Raw genomic sequence first — 23,337 nt, forward strand, 5'->3', positions numbered from 1 at the left:
GGTGACGCAAGGCAAAGAAAAGGGACGAACGCGACCGAGGATCGTAAAGAAACGGATGATCGCGAAGGGTGCAGCGGGCTTGCGTACCGCAGAATGGGACGATTGACCCTCGGACAGCAGCGGATTCTTTCATCCGTGGAGGGACTTTTTTTAGCGCGTCAACGCGGAAGATCGTCGGTCCGAGCAGAGGGTTCTTTTCTTTTTATGGCCTTCATGAATTCTGATCCCGGTTTCCAAACGTTCGCGGGATTATCGGACAAAGTGGCGAAAATTAGGGTGGAAAAGGCGGAGTGGCGATACGAGCGTACCGCGTTGTACGAATCCCGAAGCTTCAAGGTTCCCTTTTGACGCGGAATTCCCGGCGCGCGCGGGTCGGCCCAGTTTCCGGGACCCGACTTTCCTCGTCCCGCGTCTTAGTTCCGCGATTCCAACGTCGAACGTTTTTTGAATATCCGTCGAAAACGTGGTCAGGGCTCTTGTTCGCCGGCCATTCACGCGGATCTCTTCATCGGACGTCTGGCAGTCGGTCTCGTCGAAATGGAAGCGGACGCCGCGCGCGTTAACCCGCGCTCCGCGCATTGTACGGCGATTTGTACGGATTTCAGTTCTCTCGCTGTGTGGGCGCGTACACGCAACGCCCGCCTCGAATCGCTCGTCTTGAGAGCGCGCGCTGTATGCTCTCTTTGGGGAGGGTGCGCGCGGGGGTGAGAAGGGAGGCGAGTAAGAGAGCCAGAACGCGTAGATACAGAGAGATAGTCGGCGAGAGAGACAGACGGATGAGGGAATCGCAGAGAGGAGAGAGGAGAGTGAAAGAAGGTCGTGGCTAGCCGTTTTGTGCGCGCCGCGCGCAAAAGATGCCTTTGAATCCTTAATTCCCTTTGAAACTTTCATTCTGGGAGCAAAATGGCGAGAACGAACCGTATTCTTCGGCTGAATGACGTATTGAGCGAGTTTTGTATGCCGTTGCGTCCGCGTGTGGCTCATCCGGAGCCTATGCCTGCTTATACGTAATACGTTCTCTCTTTTCTCTTCGTACGTTTCTTGCACGCGAAGGAGAGGGCCTGCAGCGATGCTCTTTTTCTTCGCTTCCATCTTTTTTTTTTTCCACCATGCTTTTCCATCGTTCTTTTAGCGTTGCTCCGCGTCACGCGTGCATTAATCGTGATCGTCTTCGTACGTCGCGCCATTTTTCGATGCTCGTGGCTGATAATAATTCAATTTCATTATTAGACTGCGAGTCTTTATGTAAATTCATATTTTTATTAATGGAATTAATGATATGGGAGCTTTGTTGAGGATTGTCTCGACCCCCAAATATAATAATTTGTATCTTACTTTAAGTACCTATTTCTTATATTTTTAAATTTCCCATGAATGCGTAAACATCCGCAGTCTGTTAATAATCTTGTACTCAGAAAGTAAATCATAGATTATAATTACCTAAAGTCTGATCGAAATCAACTTGGGTAGTAGCAACCGGACATGTGAAATCAGTTTTTTTTCAACAGTTTAACCCATATTTTTAGAAGTTTATTTTAGGCGAACTATAAATAAGAGAAGAATAAATATCACAGTCTAGTTGTGACAAACATCACTTGTCTGATCTATTTCTATCACTTGTCTATTTCATTTTGTTTTCAAAGTAACAGAAAATGTATAAATTTTCACTGCAAAGATATACATATTTTTAATTCTGGCCTTACAATTTAATTTGAGCTTGTTGAGAATACTAAACATGATCGACTAGAAAACAGTGGAATGGGGAAAGTTTAAAAAATATCAAACATTAGAGGAAATTAGAGTGGGGAAATCGTGTTTATTTTTAGAAAAGTAGTACAAAAACAAGTTGTGTTGTCACATTTACTTCAATTTTTGCTTTCAATACACACAAAATTGTGTTTCTTTCTTCGCGACAGAATATAAATTATAAAACTAATCTTTTCAAAATGATATTAAAAAGAAAAGAAAATTGAGTAAATACGGTCAGTTCTTTCTCAATAGTTTTTGGATGGTTATGATAGCGAAATTGTTATTTTCTATAATACTCTACTAATATTAAGAGTAAGGTGAAAAATGAAGTAAACTTTTAAAATTTAGTGCCTATGAAGAAAGTAAAATTACGAGTGTTACATAATGGATGCCCTAAAGATCACATCCTCTGCACCTGTAGCACGCTTCTTCATTACGTTGGAATTCATCACAAATGAAGCCATTAATTTTCATCTAGGAGGATACAATTATCTTATTCTTCTTCAGAGTTTAGACACAAATTCTTTCATTGTAGTAGTTGTAGATGCACCAGAGATAGGCAAATTGGTTGTTCTCTTCATTTCGTTTCTTCTTGTCAGACCAGAATGTAGCAAAAATATTTCTTATGACAGAAATGCTCTGTTTCATATTTGAGATAAGAACAATCTTCTGTGCAGAGTTTGATCGAAATCGGTTCAGTACATTTCGTGTAGAGTTGTGTTTCTATATCAATCGTTTGTCATAATAACTTGAAAAATATTCAAATGCTTGACGAGAAAGGCTTCTCACATCACCTGTTTAATCGAAAGTTCGTATAGTTATAGTTGATCGAATTTTCCTACTCTCTCGCAAAAACTTTGTCGCAAAAAATTGTCGACTATTGGCGATTACCTGTCCGCGTTTCGTGATTACCTTCGTTACGCGGTGGCTTGACAGAAAGGAGGGTTGTGGCTGTGGAAGGGGGAGAGGTGTACCAAGGGAGGAGCACAGGATCCGAAACCGACGGGAAGGGTGGGCGATCTTGTGGACTTAATCGGGCATCGGTGCTTTCCTTCGCGAACAATTGTCATCTGACTTTGACGTGCCCTCTGACACTTTCTCCTGGTTCCCTTTCTTTGTTCGACGGAACATCGATGCCCAGGTTCCGATCGATGGTCCACCGTTTGCTCAGGGATTCTACAAACTTAAGAAAAAAATTATTTCCTCGGTTGTGTCTCCAAACTCTTCTTATTAGAATTTTTAAAGTCGAGTAAAATGCAGATACAATTTTCTGGGACGTTCTTATTACCTATATTTGCTATGGTTACTTATTTTAAGATATAATCGAAAAATATTTATTTAGATTCTATTAAAAACAAAAGCACAATGTAAGTATAAGAATTGCATTATATCGAAGCAGGGAGAGAGAACTTTGACGATTAAGGCTTTTTATTACAACTTGAGCCTTAAATAAGGTGTCTCTGAAAATTGGCGGATTCTACGTGAAAAAGTAAGTTAAAAATGTAGGATAAATTTTGTCGTATGATGCTTTATATTCGAGATAATTGAATTTGAAAATTTGTCGACACACGCGTCCGATTGAATAGAATTTGTCTGGCGCGTCTGTCCATTACTCGCTGTTTCTACTTACGCGTTGATGATCAAGTTGTATTCTACTGCACGCGTACTCGATAAAATTTCAAAGTTCAATTTTTCGAAAACAAACTCACGTACGAAAATATTTTATTATTCGTTACGAGTTACTTTTTTATCACGTAGAATCTAATATCAAGTAAAATTGTTTCTGGAAGAAAATTTCTAAGATAAATGTGTCTAAAATTAAGGAAGACATTGTGGAGAATATGTTTCGTAAAATTTCTGTCTATTCTATAACTGCATTTAGTAAGCATTAACTTTATTTTACAATTACATCATTTTATAACCTCATTTCGTTTTTTATTCTGCATTAATTATATGCCCCGTAATTTATGGTAGAGTGTATAGAAAGCTAAGGTTGAGAACTATATAGTACTTCTATTTGCAAACGAACAGGTATTTGAGATGCAATCTTTACTAAGAATCACGTGGATGAAATTCGAATTGTAGCATAGTGGCGTTGAAAACGTTGGGTGATTGCACTTTTGTATTTCGTTGATTCTTGGGTACGGTTAAAAAAAGATGAAGTTTCCAAGAAAAGTACATAAGTATAGTCTTTCGCGTTCTTGGTTTCTTTCAAAGAAAAGGCAATTCTCGCGGCGCGAGTTTTAACGGCGAGTTCGAGGCGCAGAACGGGACCGTATTCCTTTTCTTTATTTCCGACGGTGTGTTTTACAGTTGCACCTTTGAAAGTTGAATACAAAATACAAAGAAGGAGATATTTTATACTAGACGGAAAAGGGCATAAAGCGTTCAGGTTTCTCCTTTTGCAACGGCTATTCTGTGCATCGTTCGATGAATGCAAATGCATTCCGTAGGAGAGCTTCGCTTCGTTAGATCTCAAAGATGACATTCTACTTAAGGACATTTTTCACGCTTCTGAAAAATCTATTTTGTTTGTTTATGTTTTCTTATATTGTCTTATAGTGTATTTATACTTTAACAATTTTTAGTTGACTCAAATAGTTTAATGTTCTTTAATTCGTATGTTGTTTACTAGAACAAAGCGTGGAAATAAATTTAAATAAAGTTAAAAATATTCATTCTTTTTAAATGGTAACAATAAATTCTCTATTACTTGAGTTTAAAATTGATAAAACGAACTATCTTTTATTCCTTTTCACAGATAAATTTATAAAAATAATTAATTATATTTAATGATAAATTTATTAAATATCAAGCTATAATTATTTTCTGAAATACTTATTTTGAATGTTTTCTTTGCTGTATCAATTTTTGTTGAGGGGGGCAAGGAGTGTCGTAAGGTATCTGTACAAAAAGGGTTGCTACTGCAATGTTTTAACAAATGTTTAATTATTAAAAATTAATACGTCGTTTTTCAAGCGCAAAGTATTAATGTACGAAAAATTCATGGAACCGCATAGTTTTTTCTTCACAAATTATTACAATTATCATTTAGTCGAAGATATTCGAACGGAAAACATCCCCTAATGCGTGGACGGTGAATCTTTTCTTGGCCTTCCTGTTTCGCGAAAGTGCGTTTCGACACATTCCCGAGGAAACGATGTTCCTTTCGAAGTCCCCGCGGTGATTTTTGAAAGTCGATTTAACAAGCTCGTTGGTTCTGTATTAGGTCTGTCGAACCGGCGACAGAGTTCGCCATCGGTGTTCAGGCCAAGAGTTCCACATTATCGGCCGGGTTTCTCGCGGATACAATTTCCCAACGCAATTTTCTTTTCAGTTGCCCGAGCGAATCTAGCCCGGCCTCGACGGTGGGTGGCAAATGGCAAAAGGGGGAGGATGAGAAAGAGAAAGAGTTAGCTTTGATGGTGGGGGCGTACGGGGAGGGGGAGGAGGGCAGAGCAGCAGCAGCCCATATTCGTGCATTGTGGCACGTTCCATCGCGTTCTCAACTGAACTGAACTCGACTCAACAGTGGAGGACACAATGGGCGGTATGAATAAGTATAACAGACAGACACCGGTACAGACAGACACAGGTAGCTCAGGCCGCAGTATGTGAATGAGGAACCCATTTGATAACACGCCTCCACAGCCACCCAGGTCCATTGTGTCGCTTCCTATTCAGCTGCTCTATGCCCTCTTCTCCTCCTATCCCCTCTTCGCCTCCTTCTATACCCCCGCTGCTTCTGCTGCTACTTCCTCACCCCCTTCGTTCGCTATCTTTACCCCCCTCCATTCGTTCCGATATCATCGTGGAAATCTTATCCTGTCGGAGGCCGCGTGCACCTGTACGCGCGAAAAAATCTGAAGGCAACCGTCGATGATTCCAACTTCCGGCTACGAGCCGCGACCACGTGGCACGCTGGCTCCTTCCTCGCGACCACCACACTCGCTCGTAACTATTAGCTTGGTCAGGTTTGTCATTTTGCAGTCTAGATACCAACTAACTTCAATTTAAATTTTTGGTCGATAGCAGACACTTGTACTTATTGCCACAATATTTCCAAGATTTATTTTGATTTGTATCGTACACGTCGTTTCAAAACTGGACGACTCGAAAGGGAACTTTAGAAAAGGAACAAACGTAACCCAAACGCGCTAAAAATTGTGCAGTGTGTACGGAGATGGTGCAATTAAAGAATGCATCGTTGTCTTTTAGAGATGCAACACGCTCTGACTGGCACAGAAACTGGTTACTGGCCAAGTAAAGAGTATTATTCATTGCCCAAGTTCTGAAAATATCGAAGTCAAGCGTGGAAAACCATTTGCATAAACTTTGGGTTTCAAAAATCTTGCAACCTTTAATCTACGATTTGCTAAGGAAACGCGAAGAAAACGATCCGTTCCTCGGAGAGATAGTGACGGGAGACAAAAAATAGATTATGTACGACTGTAACGAACGTAAATGGTTGTGAAATCATAGAAAAAATGCACCATGAGAAACGTCTTTTCGAGAAATGAAAACGACAAAGCGAGAACCTAAAAAGCTTCTCCCGATGATAGGTTGTTCGCCAGCTTAGCAGTTACGTTTACGGACTCCTGACGCGCATAGCAAGTGCAACAGCTACTAGCAGAAAGATGAAAAGGGCTATCTCCATAGACCGTTCCGGTATTCACTTTGTCGAAAAAAGGACAGGAACGACCGTAGTATCGTGTCGGTACCGTGAACATAATTTTTATCTATTTTCTCTGTGGTTGTCGAGTTATTACTTTCGGCAGCGACACACGTTATGCAGTCTTGTTACACGGAGATTGACCCGGGTAGTAAATCCTTTGTAAGACAGGGAGGCAGTCTCGTAAGAATTTTCATCATTTTTTTACAAGCACGCCGCCCGGTTTCGCCGGTCTCATCGGATTTTCTTTTTGACGTCGATCTTTTTGACATGTTTGGACGAACTGGAGAAACGCGCGATGCAATCGACTACCTAGATGATTCGCTTCACGTTCTACGAATATGTGGATCGGTGTAGGTCTTGTCTGGGTTTTAAAAAGAGGAAGTATTCCATTAATCTGACTAACATGTTCCAAAGGTTTGGTTACTGGAGAAAAAAGTCAGAATTTCTTTTATTATTTCGGCGTGTTACTCGATTAAATCGGTTTGTAAACTGAGACTTTTGGCCAGTCGTCAAATACGCTTGATTAGATCAAGGATCAATTTTCTGTAAACTTTCCTTCCGTTGAAACTACAGAATAAAACGTTTCTTTGATCTATTTGCCAATGACAGTGTAAGATATCAGTTATTTACATGTAATAAATAATCTATTACATTTTTAAGGCATAATAAAATTTCACAGTTTATAGGTCATAGATCGTACAAGATGACCTTAGTTGTTTGTTTCATTTTCCAAATATAATTTTTTGTTTGTGTTATTGTCGCTTGTTAGATAGAACGATCTATTTAAGAAATCGACGTTGACCTTATATCGATTAATCTCTAAAGTGTCTTTACTTAAAAAAAAAAATTCGTATGCTACCCAATGACCTCGTTGAAACTATGCAACTTTTGTGTATAACAATTCTTCATACATAGCGTAATTTACGAGCTATTCAAGGTGAGCATGTTAAGTGCTTCACCCTGTATGTATGCTGATGACACTCAATTGGTTAAGATTTTTGATCTTCATTGCGCTGAGTCTGCTAACTGCCAGATAGAAGATGACCTTCGCGTGCTTTCGTGTTGGTGCAACTTACACGGTTTGCAATTAAATCCCTCCAAATCCTCTGTGTTGGTTGTTGGCTCTTCCTCCTCCCTACATAACTTATCTTCTTTCAGTGCTTCACCTGATTCAACTCTCCTTGCAGTGCAAATTTTATTATTGGTATAAATTAATGGTGGAATTACCTTCGTGTTTTAATCGACACGTTCTTCTGCCGTGGCATGTTGCTTTTTACATTTACATCTCCTGTATCCTTCGCGCTACTTTGTATCAACTCATTCCAAGTTCGTACTTTCTTAATTTTTCATGGTTTCAGTGTATAATTATTGCGATGTCATCTATACATATCTTTTAACTATTTTGTATTGTTTAATTTGTCAGAACTAAGCTTGTTCCCTGTAATTTTATTTATTTTAATCTGTTGTGGTTTTCGAGTATGATTATTGTAATGTCACTTATACATATCTTTTAACAATTCTGTATCGTTTAATTTGTCAGTACAAAGCCTGCTTCCTTTTATTTTATTTATTTACTTTACGCCTTTATTGTACTGTAACAAAACAGTACACATAACAGGAAATAACAGAATGTAAAATATATAACACAGCAATTATTCCACGGTGAATGGGTAAGGTTCTACAATAGCCATTTTACAATGTAACTCAAGTTTTCCTACGAATATCGTAAATTCAATGATACTACTGCTGTTCCAACGTTCTGACTGGTTAAATATATGGCAGAGACGGATTCTTCGTTTCTCTTGTCTTATTTACGAGATCCTTGCCACAAAAACTTCTGTATATTTATTTAAGTTATTTTTCTCCGCGGTAATCAATAAAATATTACGTTTTGAACACTTCCTTTGTCTTCCATTTTTTACTAATAACTTGAGTATCACTGGGTATACAATAAAGTAACCGAGTATCGTATAAATGCTTTGTTAAGGAGTTGTAACAAAAATATGAACTATAAAACTCGGTTAAGATTCAGGATATTAAAATAAGGAAAAAAATGTATGATAAAGTAAAATGAATCTTTTGTAAGCATTCGATATCGTTAGTTTCTTTGCAATTTACTCAACATAAACTTGAACAATAGTTCAAAATTCTATGACAACAAAAAGTTATCATCGAAGAAAGAATACTTCAGCATTCAAGATAAACGATAGAATCTAAACTCTGATAAAGAAATGTTTAAGTTATCCACATAATTCTACGTTGCAACTAATTTTTCGTACCTCAACTAGCAGTTGGTTTCTAAATAAAATTTTAGTAAATTTGTTTGTTTAGTGAATAGAAAAATATCGCATTTCATATTCTTATCATAGTTTCTTAACAAAGCATTTATGAATTTTTTATTATACCAGGGTGTTCGACCACCCCTGGGAAAAATTTTAATGGGAGATTCTAGAGGCCAAAATAAGACGAAAATCAAGAATACTAATTTGTTGATTGAGGCTTCGTTAAAAAGTTATAGAAACATATCAGGCAACACAATTTCAGTAATAAATTTTTTTCTCGAAAGTGCGTTGGAATTCGGGGGTATGTCTCTTCACCAAAAATGCTTGTAATTGACCCCTGCAACTGAAAATAATTTTTTTAGAACTATTTGAAATTTTTTAATTTTGTCGTAAAATTTGACACCTACTCGAATTTTTTTCTCGAAACTGGGTAGGATTTCGGGGTATGTTTATTCACCAAAAATTATTGTAATTGACCCCCGCAACCGAAAATAATTTTTTTAGAATGATTTGAAAAAATTATTTTTTGCCGAAAAATTTCAGCAGCTACCCCCTGTCGATTTTTCTTAAAAATTCGTTTTTCATTTTTAGAAATTTTGTTTGACACCCTACAAAAAAGTTGCCTAATACTTTTTTGTAGGTATCCATGAGCCCTACTTCAGAAAAAAGTTTCATTGAAATATATTCACTATCGTAGGAGTTATGGCTGTTTGAAAATTGGACCATTTTTATGGGGTTTTTCTCATTTTGCGGGGTCAAGGATCAACTTTTCGAGTATTTTTGCAAATTGTACATATTCTCCACCAAAATACGCGTAGTTTGCTTTTTTAAACATCAAAATCGTCCAATCCGTTCAGAAGTTATGACGTTTTAAAGATTCGTATGAAAATTCGGGCAAACATTTCTGGCCAGAAATTATATTTTCGGTAAGGAATTTTTTTCTCGAAACTGAGTAGGATTTCGGGGATATGTCTAATGACCAAAAATGATTGTAATTGACCCCTGCAACTGAAAATAATTTTTTTAGAACGATTTGAAATTTTTTAATTTTGTCGAAAAATTTGACTCCTACTCGAATTTTTTTCTCGAAACTGGCTAGGATTTCGGGGGTATGTCTATTCACCAAAAATGATTGTAATTGACCCCCGCAACTGAAAATAATTTTTTCGCGAGTGATTTGAAATTTTTTAATTTAATTTTTTAATAACTTTTTAACGATGCTTCAATCAACAAACTGATATTCTTGATTTTCGTCTTATTTTGGCCTCTAGTATAACACTTTAGTCTTATTTTTACTTGTACACCACACTGCTGAAATGTGTACGGAAAAATGCCGAACACCCTGTACAATTCAAATCTAAAAATTAAATATTTTTATAAATAATGAGCATCGACAAAAAAGCTCGGATACGTGTCTACTTATTTGTGCCCTAGAATCTCCAGAAAAAGTTTGTATAAAATTATCAACCCCCTCAAGGTGGCGAGGTCTCCTTGTAAGCCCGTGTCGTTGATTCCAACAATGACCATTAGGATTTCTAAAATCAATTTGGCGTTTTCTGTCGTCTCCAAACCTCTTCCACTAACTTGCAATGAAAATTAAAAGATTCCGCGACGGTGGAACGAGTTTTGTCCTGGTGGATCGACGATCCGTCGCGCTGTGGGCCCCCGGTCGATTAGCGTCGATCCAAAAAGCGTCGCTTCCGCGGAGTAACCGGACGCAGGTCCGGTGGCGAATATTTATCCGAATTCAATATTCACGCGTGAAATGGACAGACATTTCGGCGGTGAAAGCGAGTTTCCCGGGCGCGTCCGCCGGTTCGAATCGATTTTGTAGTCAATGCTGAACCGGACCGTCGACAATGCTCCGATTTTCGGGATCTCGGTAGCATAAATAGCAAATAGCGAAGGTCCTGCAGGTGTGTGGCAGCCGTGGACCAGCGAACGCGAGCTATCCGGCGAGCTCTGCCGTGCTCGCCCCGGTACGTATACGTGTACGTTGTACACCGAGTACCGACAACAATGAGGCAGAGACAAAGGCCAGGTACAATGCTGATGTTGAACTCGACTGATTTCGACGATTTTTGGCCTTTGCATGTGCATCGCGCGTTACTCGACAATGATTCCCGCATACGTAATCATCGGTATGGGCAGGGAAGGCTGGTACACTCGCGGAACAGTGGCTCTCACGCGCGTCCTCTTTTTCCCTCCTCGTTCAGCCAAGGCTCGGTTCTGGCTGGTCCCGTCCCGTTTTGTCCCGTTTTGTCCCGTCCCGTCGCCGCTCGTCTCGTCTCGTCCCGTCCCGTCCGTCCATCCGGAGCTTTTCAATGCTTCTCTGACGCACAATGACGCTGCGCCATCACGATTCCGCGAGCCGTTTATCGGTTTAAATACCAGCACAGGCCGGATAATAATAATTGTAAGCGATAGCCGATTTATGCCCGCAACCGTGCCGTGTTTCTAGCGCCCCGCTACAATGTATCTAATCAATGGCAGTTAATACCAAAGCGACGCGGCTATTTAAATGTGAAACTGATAATTACGCGGGGGGGTCCGCTGCTTAATATTCTCCGACGATTCCACGGGCGTTCCTCTCAATCGATGTATCGAGTAAGCAGCGAAACGGTTGTTTGGATTTACCGTCGATCTTCTTTCTCTGTTTCGGGGATGATCGAGTTCCCGGACGCGTTACGACGACCATCCGGAGGAACGGAGAACACCGTGACACGGTTCGATTCGAAATAAATCCCGGGGTTCCGGGGCGAGCAACGTCTCGTGGATCCTCGGGGATAACGGCTTAGCTTCTCCTATTCTTTACGCGCGGGGTTTTTCGAGATTCGCGGTCGATCGATTGAGCACCCCTGACCGCACCTGAATAGATACATTGTGCCGGGGCAGCCTATTGACGGGCAATTGTTCCCTCAACAATAACAACAATATCTGAATAGTCGTCGTGCACATCTCTCGCGCGTTGCACGCATCCACCCACGCACGTACGCGCGCACGCACTCGCTTCCACGCGTGCATGCGCGCGCGGACATCCCTTTGGACGACCCTCGCGCGCACCGCATCCCTTCGCACGCCTCCACGCACGTCTCTTTACGCGATCGCACGTTTACGTATACTCTTGCCGCGCGATGAAGGATCTATCGCGTGCACGGGTAAATATCGGTTCATAAGCAGTGGCCGTTTTCATAACTTTCGTGCGCCCACCAACGGGATGCAACGCGTGTTTATTATCGGGGAAGACTACCCTAAGGTTTTCTGGGAGAAAGAAGGAAAGGAAGTAGACATTTATACTGCTCTGATAAAAAGAATGTTTGGAATAAAAGGTAATGGAGTAGGGGAGACCAGGGTCAATAGTGAGACTTTGACTTTGCAATTTTTTGGGTCTTAATTCCTACCACGATTAGACGATTGCAAACATGATAAAAGGAACGCGTACCAGACGATTCTATCGTAAATCCAGGTTTGGGAATCAAAATGATTATCATTTATTTATTTATTTATTCAATAAACGGGAAGTCCCATTAGCATACACAGTGGTAGAACATGATAATCAAAATTTTGTAATGATACAGTAGTGCCTGTAAATAGATCCAAGGTGGTAGTGGAGACCGGGGTCAATAGTAACACTTTAACTTTGGAATATAATAACTGAAAAAGTATTACACTTAGAATAAAAATTGTTGTATGAAAATGTTATCGAATTATCTGACAGTTTCGAGAAAAAAATTCCTTACCGAAAATATAATTTCTGGCCAGAAATGTTTGCCCGAATTTTCATGCGAATCTTTAAAACGTCACAACTTCTGAACATATTGATCGATTTTAATGTTTAAAAAAGCAAACGACGCGTATTTTAGTATACAATATGTAGAAATTCTAAAAATATTCGTAAAGTTGGTCCTTGACCCCGCAAAATGAGAAAAACCCCATAAAAATGGTCCAATTTTCAAACGTTCCTAATTCCTACAATAGTGAATATATTCCAATGAAACTTTTTTCTGAAGTAGAGCTCATGGGTACCAACAGAAAAGTATTAGATAACTTTTCTGTAGGGCGTCAAACAAAATTACTAAAAATGAAAAATGAATTTTTAAGAAAAATCGACAGGGGGTAGGTGCCTAAATTTTTCGGCGAAAAAAAAATATTTCAATTCGTTCTGAAAAAATTATTTTTAGTTGCAGGGGTCAATTACAATCATTTTTGGTCATTACACATACCCCCGAAATCCTACTCAGTTTCGAGAAAAAAATTCCTTACCGAAAATATAATTTCTGGCCAGAAATGTCTGCCCGAATTTTCATGCGAATCTTTAAAACGTCATAACTTCTGAACGGATTGGACGATTTTAATGTTTAAAAAAGCAAACTACGCGTATTTTGGTGGAGAATATGTACAAATCGCAAAAATATTCGAAAAGTTGGTCCTTGACCCCGCAAAATGAGAAAAACCCCATAAAAATGGTCCAATTTTCAAACAGCCATAACTCCTGTAATAGTGAATATATTTCAATGAAACTTTTTTCTGAAGTAGAGCTTATGGATACCTACAAAAAAGTATTAGGCAACTTTTCTGTAGGGTGTCAAACAAAATTACTAAAAATCAAAAACGAATTTTTAAGAAAAATCGACAGGGGGTAGGTGCCTAAATTTCTCGGCAAAAAAAAAAATTTCAAATCGTTCTGAAAAAATTATTTTCGGTTGCGGGGGTCAATTACAATCATTTTTGGTGAATAGACCTACCCACGAAATCCTACTCATTTCCTAGAAAAAAATTCGAGAAGGTGTGCAATTTTTCGACAAAATTCAAAAATTTCAAATCGTTCTGGAAAAATTATTTTCGGTTGCGGGGGTCAATTACAATAATTTTTGGTGAATAGACATACCCTCGAAATCTTACCTAGTTCCTAGAAAAAAATTCAGTACGGTCGGAACTTTAAACATTAATAACTTTTTAACGAAATCTCCATCAACAAATTAGTATTCTTGATTTTCGTCTTATTTTGGCCTCTAGAATCTCCCATTAAAATTTTTCCCGGGGGTGGCCGAACACCCTGTATACAGGATATTTCAGTACCAATGGTACAACCGTGGAAGTTGTGATTCTATATGAAAAACAAATCGAAAATGAAGAATAAAAGTTTTTGCTTTGAGACTTCGTTTTTGAGAAAATCGACTTTGAAAATTCATTATGTTGCAGTAGTTGCAATAGCGATGGTCTTTCTGCAGTTGATTAGTATAACTCACTATTTAATAACATTATATTTATCACTATTTATATTTATAAAACGGAGCAGACTGTATCAAAATGCACGCGTGCGTAATGAATTTTCAAAGTCGATTTTGTCGAAAATGAAGCTCTATATAAAAAAATTTTATTCTATATTTTCAGGTTAGTTTTATCCGTGAAATCACAGTTGTGCCACGATTTTTCGAACACCTTAAATATATATTGTTTTTTTCCTTATCGAGTGTTGCAAGTTATAAGCGTAAATGCAACAAAGGACTAACGCTCGCGTTGAATCACAGTGTTTCCTTGATCGTTATGGGATGATGAATGAAAATCCTATGCTTAATGGAGATCAGTGAAATAATTGAGCGTCACACGACCCCCGTTGTAAAATATTGTTTATTACCCGCTTATAAACAATGGTCAGTAAAGACTCTAGCGAAATGGGTTCGGTACGATTATTACAATACTCTGCGAGCATGCATTACATTTATCGCGAAAATGTATATGCCAATTATAATTATAGCGCGCTGGTCGATTGTTCGTAATATTATAATGGGTTGCTACATCGTTACGCATAAAGGCGGTATATTTAATCGAACGCCCGTGAATAATTCTACACGCTTAAAAAAATAAGAGATTAAGAATTCACGGCTGTAATTAGCTACTTAAATCTTAATTTCCATAATCCAACTTAATATCGTGGATCCCTTAATGCTTAATCACTCGAATAAAGATTGTTAAAGACGCATTCGGATCATACTCTCGCTAGAAAACAAACTTTTGCAACGTATAGGCGTGACGATGTCAGCCCGTACGTTTTGTAAAATCGTTACTTCGTAAATCTATTCCATTTAAATCGTTGGATAAACGCGCTCTTAAAACTAGTTAAGTGAACGTCGCTGCGTATGCACAGATTGCATAGCAAAGGGTCTCCTACTCTTTAACACTCATACAACGGGTCAGAAGGTTTTTTAGGAGCAAGTCACCAGATTCGAAATCAACCAAAACGAAGAGAAACGCATATCTTGGTTGATTACGGAGCTGTGACGTCTCTTAGAAACGGCGAGAATCAATTCGACTCGTTGTTTACGTAAAAAAAGAATCAGATAAGCGTCAAGAAAAATGACCATCGCGGCCCGTAACCGGCTACTCGACAATCGACAATGATGTAATTGTCAGATACACGACCATAGCAAAACTTGTGAACGAACATCGCCGAAATTGCTTGGCACGCGATCAACGATTAAATAAATGAGAAATATTGCATAATGTGGGAATGAGAAGCGATAAATTTTCAAACGAATTCTTGTCGATTGTATCTAACAATCAATCATTCAGTCAGTGCGATACCTGCGCACAGAAAAGTCCTCAAACAAAATAATTAAAGTTTTTACTTGCTTACAAATTTATATGTCACATTGTAAGTTTATATAACGCATTATTTTTATATATCGGCTAGCTGATCGTGCAACTAGATACGTACGTGCCCCATACACGAGAAACACGCGTTTATGGCGTTATCGTATGTAAAAACTTTAATCTGTTACATCTGAAAAAACAAGCCACCGAATACAAAATGGCAACGGACATTTCGATTCCCCTTTACGCGAGAAATTCGTATGTTTCGGCGTACCCTGTTTTTTTAAAAACACCTTTATGTCTTGTTTCTTTCATTGTTGGTCACTTTCTGTTAGTACGAATTCAAATTTTCGCGCGCTCTGCGACCAAACGCGCGATAACTCGTTACGTCTAGTCGAGAAGTACACCTTTGTCGCAAATCTCCTTTTTCGTTTCGTCCCATTGGATTCGTTTCGAGCCGGCTGCCGCTTGTCTGGTATTTTTGTCGATGACGTTAAAACAGGTACGTCGACGGTTCAGTGAAGCCACAGTCTTTGCAATGCGTCTGTAAAGAAAGTAGAAAATAAATGCAATGTCGCTGATTTTGGATTACTGTCGAATAAAGTGTTGGACAGAGTGTAATTTCATTAATGATTAACGCTAGATGTATGTGAAATACAAGCAATTAAAGATGCCAACTTAGTATTTATCAATAATTTTGTTGCTGAATAAGTATAAGATTTTAATACTATTTCATTAGTGTACCGTATAACTATGTTTCATTTTATGAAAACGAAACGTTAAATTTTTTTTGCATGATAACTGTTTTAAATTATGTATACATATATGAAACGTTATATGGAAACCTGTTGAACACATCTTACATTCGAAATTTCTATAAATGATCAATAATTAATAAATCGTACATTTGAAGTAATAAATAGGTATAATGAATGTGTAAAATACCAATTAAGTTTATTAAAAATTTTGCGACAATTACATTTTCAAAATAGCCTGGTCATTTCTAAAAATATTCCATTTTTCTTAAGCAGTCATTTTAATTCAGGAATAATAATAACCGTAAAATAAAATACCATGCTATTAGAAATAATACTTCGAATAATGCTGTTTGAAAAGTTAAAAGTTAAAGTATGGTTGTAATAAATTATGATTGCAATTATTGTGATTAATTTTTGTAATCAATTACATAAATAGTTTCGAAAGAATCGATCTACTCTGCTTCTCGCGATATTTTGTTTCGCGTGTTTCGTACGGAGTGAACATGTCTCAAGTTTGTTTTGTTCATAATTTTTCCGAGTCGCTAAAAATGGCGCAGTCTTAACGCAGTGGAAGAGAACTGACTGAATCTGTCAATACCGTGGTCGCTCACTTGGTTCTTTCCCGTGAATCTACGCCAGACTCGCCAAATTTTTTAAGCTTTTCGCAACAGAAGGCAGAAATTTACCATGCAGAACTTCCTAACAACGCGATATCGCCAAGTTCACGATAAGATCAAGATTATTCGGATGTCGGAGTTCAGAGATAAATTTCCAAAAGTATGCACCAATCATAAATTGTTTAGGTTTCGCAAAGAAGAAAGTAGAAATTATTTTTTTAAAGTAACAAATAAACTCTTTTTTTCTAGTACAAGCAAGATTAATTTCCATGATTAAATACATAAGTAATCATCAGTTAGTGAAAGCCATTTCTTTTTATAGATTATTTTTTGAATTTATGATGATGTCCAAAGAGCTGTTTTATTGCATTTGTTTTTATTTTTAAACGTTTTCTTAAATTGGTTTATAGTTGTATCGATCGCTTGAACATTATATTTTATTCTCTTCTCCTTTTTTCCTAGTAATATTAAATAAATTAGTAATCGTCAGTTAGCGAGAGCCATTCTTTTAATCCTGCTGTTTATTAGAACAGTAATTATTTAAGTTTCCATTTATTGTGTACGTTTACTACTTTCACTCCCGTTTACAACTACTCGTATCCGTCATAAAACCTTTTATCGATCTTCAGGGCATCAGAGACATCAAAGTGCTATCCATTCTGGATCAAATACCATTGCCGTCCGTGATGAACAAACTCTCCAATATCGCGCAATATCGTTACGGGCATTACTGGCGAAAAACATTGGGCCTCAGGTACCGGACCATCGGTCTGATCGTTTCTTTACCGATACTCTATCAAATTCGAACGATGGCTGCATCGAGATCGAGCACGGAAAGCGCGGAGGGTAGAAACGGAGAAATACCGGCGAAAAGCGACGGGGTTCGGAATCAGGGAAGCATTACGCGGAGCAGCGAATGATTTGAACAGAAGCATTTTCGTAGACACACTCGAGATGCAGTTTCCTTTGACAAATTTGTCGAAGGAGCCAAAAGTACGCGCGAGAAATTTACGCTTAATTATAGCCAGAGTATGAAAGACGATTAAAAATTTTACAGAACAGTTTCTCATTTCGAAATAGTTCGAAACGTCGACAGTATTAAATGTATCTATTAGAATAATCACCAGCGTCGATGAATAGATAATTAACGCGTGATTTTGTAATTATTCTTGAGATTTGTGTACGTTTCGAATAAGATGTCCGAAATTGTCTTTCGTGTGAAATGTCGTATAAATAAAATTAATCCCCCGAAATAAGTTGTGAATTCTAGATTTCTTTAGAGAACGAGAATTTGTTTACCGTGGGGTATTCCATGGTTAATCCGTATTCGCTCAGACGATAGTAGACTGATTGATTCTCCATGAAGTTCTTGACATCGTAGCGTGGCATCCTCGGTACTCTCATTTGCCACAACGGTTCTCTGATGTTTGCTCCCAAGTTCAATATGTCGCGTTCGTTGTGATAAACACGGACCTGTAGGTTCAGCTGTAAGCAACGATTCTTCTTTTTTCATTTATCAAAAAAAGAAAGCGTCGTAAACGAGATACGGGTTAACTAGTTTTAAGAACCGAGTCACAAGGGAGGGGGAAAAATATTTGACTTTTTATTTGAATAAATTAATATTTGAATTTATTTGAATATGTCAAATGTTCACGTGAATGGGATAATCGTTTTCTCTAACAAGCAAAAATTAAATGAAATCTTATTCTTTGCATACTTGAACCACAGCTGTAATTAATGTATTTATAAAGGTACCATTCTACTGGAATAATTATTAACTTCGATTAAAATCGTATTAGAGAGACTCGTCGGAATGTTGTGACATATTCCTTTCTGTTTTTCATTCGAATTCGATCAATCGTCGAGTACCTTCTCTTGTTTCTTGGACGTATCTTCGGTGGGTGTGCTCGGTCTGGAAGATGCTGGCGTTATTTCCGGTGTCATGAATTCTATGGAAGGCACTAGGCTGCTAATTCCGCTCGATTCACTGCCCGTACTTGGTGAAATCGGCGCGTAGCCCGTCAAAGATCTCAAACCTTGCTCGGAGAGAAGTCTCGCCCACAACGCGGAAAACTGTTCGGGCTCCAAACCAGAGAGCGGTAACGCTATCGTCAATGCCATTTTCCTGCTCTCCTGTTTTCCTTGTTACTTGCTTTATTGCTACGTTGCTGCCTCTCGCGAATTGTTCACGTTTTCTGTCGCCGACACCCGAAACTACGCGTTCCTTCGATGATCGAAAACCGTTACAACGTCAACCGACAACTGATCCAAAGTTTGGGTTATCTCCTTCCTCCTGTACCGGTACCATCATTCGACGTTGTGTTTACGCTTCCTATCGTGTCCATACGCTTATATTTGATTGTATTTAAAGGTAAACACGACCTTTGTAATTGGGGCTTGAATTATAGGAATATTGATAATGTACTTCTTGGTTGTTAATTCGGTTTAAGGAACGTGGCCAAAAATGGGCAATAAGTTACCTTTGAATTATTTGTAATGAACAAGATGAATTTTATTTTCGTACCGTTGAAACAGGTCAACTGGATAGCTCGTTTACTTTTCACAATACAAGAAAAGTGTGTGACAAAAGTTGCTCAGTTTTACAAATGGACGAAGTTTCCAAATCAAAGTATTCAATTATAGGTTATTGTACTTTCCTTGAAATACTCTATCAGAATGTAAATAAAAAATTATATCGTTCCATTTAAGAAAGTAGATTCGATCTTTATATCACCACTACGTCTTCACTTATAAGAAAATTATTGATGTCATGGGCTCCTTGAATCTGAACGATTTTGGTTTCACATTTATTTTTCTATTATGAAAAGTAAGAGAATTATTCAGATGATTTATCTAAAGTGTCCCACCCTGTGTATCGTAATTGAAGTTATATTTGATGACAATATATGACAATGACCATAGTTTATTTTAAAAAATAAACGATTCCATGTCTTAATGAAATTTGTAAACGCTGGTTGATATTTCAAAATGGTGTCCATAGGAAAATATGTTATCGACGAGGTCACATGATCTTGTTGCCATAAAAGTTTGCAGATTTCGTCTTTACCAACATCAGTTACTTTACCTACAACTGATCAAGAAGTTATTTCGACGGTACAGCAGGTTGTTTCTATATCGACTGTATGATACACGGTGATTTTAGAGTACTCAGACTCGTTTACCATCTTAATTTTGTATGAATATACTGTTGAATCATTCTTGTTGTTCAACAATTCATTATTGTTGAGTATTTGTACAATTTTAATACTGATACTTATTGTATTTGTTACCCGTTATATCTGTAGTTTTCGTATGTTGGTAATGCAGGTCTTCTCGTATCAACTCGCCATTGGCCCGTTCGTGTTGTTGAACTTGGACGCTAGGGGGATATTAATTTTACTTGTTGCTAGACAATATTTTATTTTTCGTTCTTTTGCTTCTAATAAATGAAGGTTACGACACTTTTGTGAATTTAGGTTGCAAATATTTACCTTATGTATATCAAAATTTATGTAATTTTGAAGTCCTTATAATGAAAAGTTTGCTGAAAGATGTTACAATGATACTTTCTCACAAGTGCTTGTACATCTTGCAGTTAGTATATAACGGCAGCTCGCAGAGAGTGTCTACGTGGTCCGGCGCTACTCAGGGATATCGACGGAGGATTTTCTCATCAGGTCTCCTTTCCATGGGATAATAGCTGGGTGGATATAGACAATAACAAGGAGAAAAGAGGGGGTCGGTTGATTCCCCCCTTTCTCTCCTTTAAACAATCAATCATAGTTGTGTTTGTTGGTTTGGTAGGGGTTTTCTGCAAAATGACGTTCTAAAAAATTCCTTCATCGCTCCGCCCGCCTCCTTCAGGTTGTTGTGGGAGTATGAGGAGAGTTTCTCAGAATTTTCCTCTCAAGCGTCCTCGCGGATTCCGGAAAAATTGGTCTGTGCGGCATCCCAGCACCACCACCACTATGTACTCTGGTGTGTTTTTGTGCGGTCTCTCTCCTTCTTTCCCAAACGGACACCAAACCAGTCTTCATCAAAAAGGGAGGAGAGAAAAAACAAAAACTTAAAAAAGAAGTTTCTCTCTTTCTCATCCATTGGATAGAAAATTGCAGCACAACCATGGGGAAAAATAATGAGCGGCGCAGCAATAAATTAATTTCCTTGCCCCCCAAAACTTCTCCTTCGTGTTCCATGTTTCACTTCCATCTTTCTAAAATATATATGGTACCAACACCAAAAACGATTCAAGAACCAAAAATTGCACACTCTACTGTAGTAGTTCAAGTGTGACCACTCTTTTGCCAAATTTTCTTTCACAAATTTCTTTTTGCAAACGTTCTGACGTTTGTACAGCATCAGTGCACTGCACTTTGCAATTACCTGCTGCACCGACTTCTAACCTCTAGGCGTTTCTCTGGTACACCGCCAGAGCATAGCGATCCGTAGCTACCATTTAGTTAGTTCGATACTCCGTGTGAATTATGTCACATGTTTCGTTTAATGGTTTTACATTAGGTAGCCATACACTAACGTTCTTTTCGTAAGAAAAAACTGATTCCACACGGAAAGTACGTTAAATTAGAGGGGAACGAAAGTATTTCTGTCGTTCTATATTTAATAACGATTATTCCTGCCATCACAGTTATTTATCAAATTTGACAGGAAAGATTACATTATTAATAAGTCGACGATGCCATTTTTTTCTTTTCAATTAATGGCCAAGGGAACGACATTTCATCGGTATAATAATCATGTCAATTTTTGTTTTATTATTATTTAAATTTAATTTAGCTTCATTTTTTAGATATTTATTATAAATAATTATATGCAAATAAAAGGTTAAATTGATTATGAGTATTTACCTTTAAATGTAAGCCTCTCATTGCATGGTATACTGTTTCTAAGGGTTGTGTCTGTCTTATTAATGTAAGCAATTTATAAAATGAGGTAACACCCATGTGTAAATAATTTTAGTAATCTTTAAGTTCGCGAATTTCTAATTCTTTTAGCTATTTACAGTCACTAATATTTCGATTAAAAAGTCACTTCGTCTACTTGGATCTTTTTCTTCTTCTTTCAAATAATAATTTGTTAGCAAGGCCATCAACAATATTTCTTTTTATTCTAATATATATATATTGGTTATTGTCTAAGTAAAATAAAAAGGAATTAAATTCACCATTTACACGAGAAACATAAGGAAAAATATGATATTTATTCATAACTAAAAGAAAAGACAAATTGAGAGTTTGGTATTTACTACTACATATATTAATAATAGTAATAATAACTGAAGGCAGTGATAATTAAAAAAATTTTTTATATTTTCAGTTTTTGTTTATTAATTAAATATTATGTGTACCGATACGAAATAGCTTATTTTCTAAGTTGGAAAGATAATCGTATACGTGCAAAATTTTATCGAAATATGGTGACTATTATTTACAAATATACATGTATATGTAAATAATGTTTATTCAACATTTTTATTGAAAAGAAAGAATTGTGATTTTTTTCTCGGTATCATTTTGCAAAATCTAATACTCAAACATTTAATAAAAATAAAAAATAAAACAGGCGAATGAAAGACGGTTTGAAATAGGGTTCTTCGGAACGGACTAACTCCGGGTCTATTTTTACTCGAATCTGAATTTCATTATTTTGCATTTCAGTAGAAGGTTTCTTTATTTGTTAATAATCGTTAATTCTATAAGATCGCTGTAAAATTATTGAACTAAAACCGAAACTTCGTCACTCTGAAGGAAATAGTTTGCACGAGTTCAAATGGACCCGGAGTCTGTTACACAAGAGTTGCGAATGATCACGAATAATTATTTTGCTGGTTATTATTTTCGTCTCAGTAAAAATGCGACCAGTTACAACGGGATAACTGAAATTTTTATATAGATATAAGCATTCCAATACAGAAAAGTTAGAGAGATGGGATTAAAATTTAACGACTAATAGTTAAAAAAAAGAAGATAATTTCACTTTCGGCCAAGATTTCATATTACGTAAATTAACGACCAACATTACTATCATGAATACGCATTTTAAGAGCTAAGAAACGGATTTCACCAATATCGTGAACATCGCTGAGGGTCATAGCTGCTTGCAATACTTAAAGGTTAATTATAGAAGTTTCCAAATATTCTATTTATTTAACCCATTCACAGCCAGGCAAATTTAGAGCGATTTTATTTCAAAGAAAACATAATAGTACTTATACTTAAAAAATAATATTATACAAAATTTTCGTTCATCCTTTCCAATAGTTCCCAACTCAAACGGCTACAAACTCATTCCGCGACCAATTGCAATCGATCTAAACTCGCAGCGCGAATTACGAGATATCTCGTAGTTGGTCAGCGAACGGGTAAAAATGGGACTCTGCCAATGATTTCCATGGCACAGAAAATAACGCAAGCATCGTAGAAGCTGCGTAATTTCCAGTTTCGAGTTCGAGGAAGACAAAGCGTAACGCTGGACCGGTGTTCGCAGATTATGGCGTACTCTGTCGCGCGACTGGCTTGACCACGTATAACGGGTGTCCGATTCGCGTTGGCGGAACTACACGACCCATCCGGTGGCCCTAGCAACGCACATGCGCCCTTCTTGGACTCTCGTTTCTCCAGTTTCTCTCTCCGGATGGTTGGGGA

General features: G+C 37.7%; 1 protein-coding gene and 1 long non-coding RNA gene across 3 annotated transcripts in view; one reads left to right on the forward strand and one right to left on the reverse strand.

Moving 5' to 3' along the window:
* Positions 1–23,337, forward strand: part of LOC143344052 (uncharacterized) — a 224,965-nt gene that overhangs the window by 44,243 nt on the left and 157,385 nt on the right. The window lies entirely within an intron of this gene.
* On the reverse strand, positions 14,176–18,924 carry LOC143343531 (uncharacterized). Of its 2 annotated transcripts, none has more exons than XM_076768510.1 (3): positions 18,545–18,924; positions 17,975–18,148; positions 14,176–15,844 (listed from the first exon to the last, which is right to left on the reverse strand). In XM_076768510.1, exons 1-3 carry the CDS (start codon positions 18,794–18,796, stop codon positions 15,794–15,796), a joined length of 477 nt encoding a protein of 158 aa, XP_076624625.1. In that variant the 5' UTR covers positions 18,797–18,924; the 3' UTR covers positions 14,176–15,793. The 2 variants fall into 2 exon arrangements, with proteins under 2 accessions (XP_076624625.1, XP_076624624.1); XM_076768509.1 differs by having other exon boundaries at positions 17,975–18,160.

The sequence above is a fragment of the Colletes latitarsis genome, chromosome 7 (assembly GCF_051014445.1).
Source record: "Colletes latitarsis isolate SP2378_abdomen chromosome 7, iyColLati1, whole genome shotgun sequence".
NCBI lineage: Eukaryota > Metazoa > Arthropoda > Insecta > Hymenoptera > Colletidae > Colletes > Colletes latitarsis.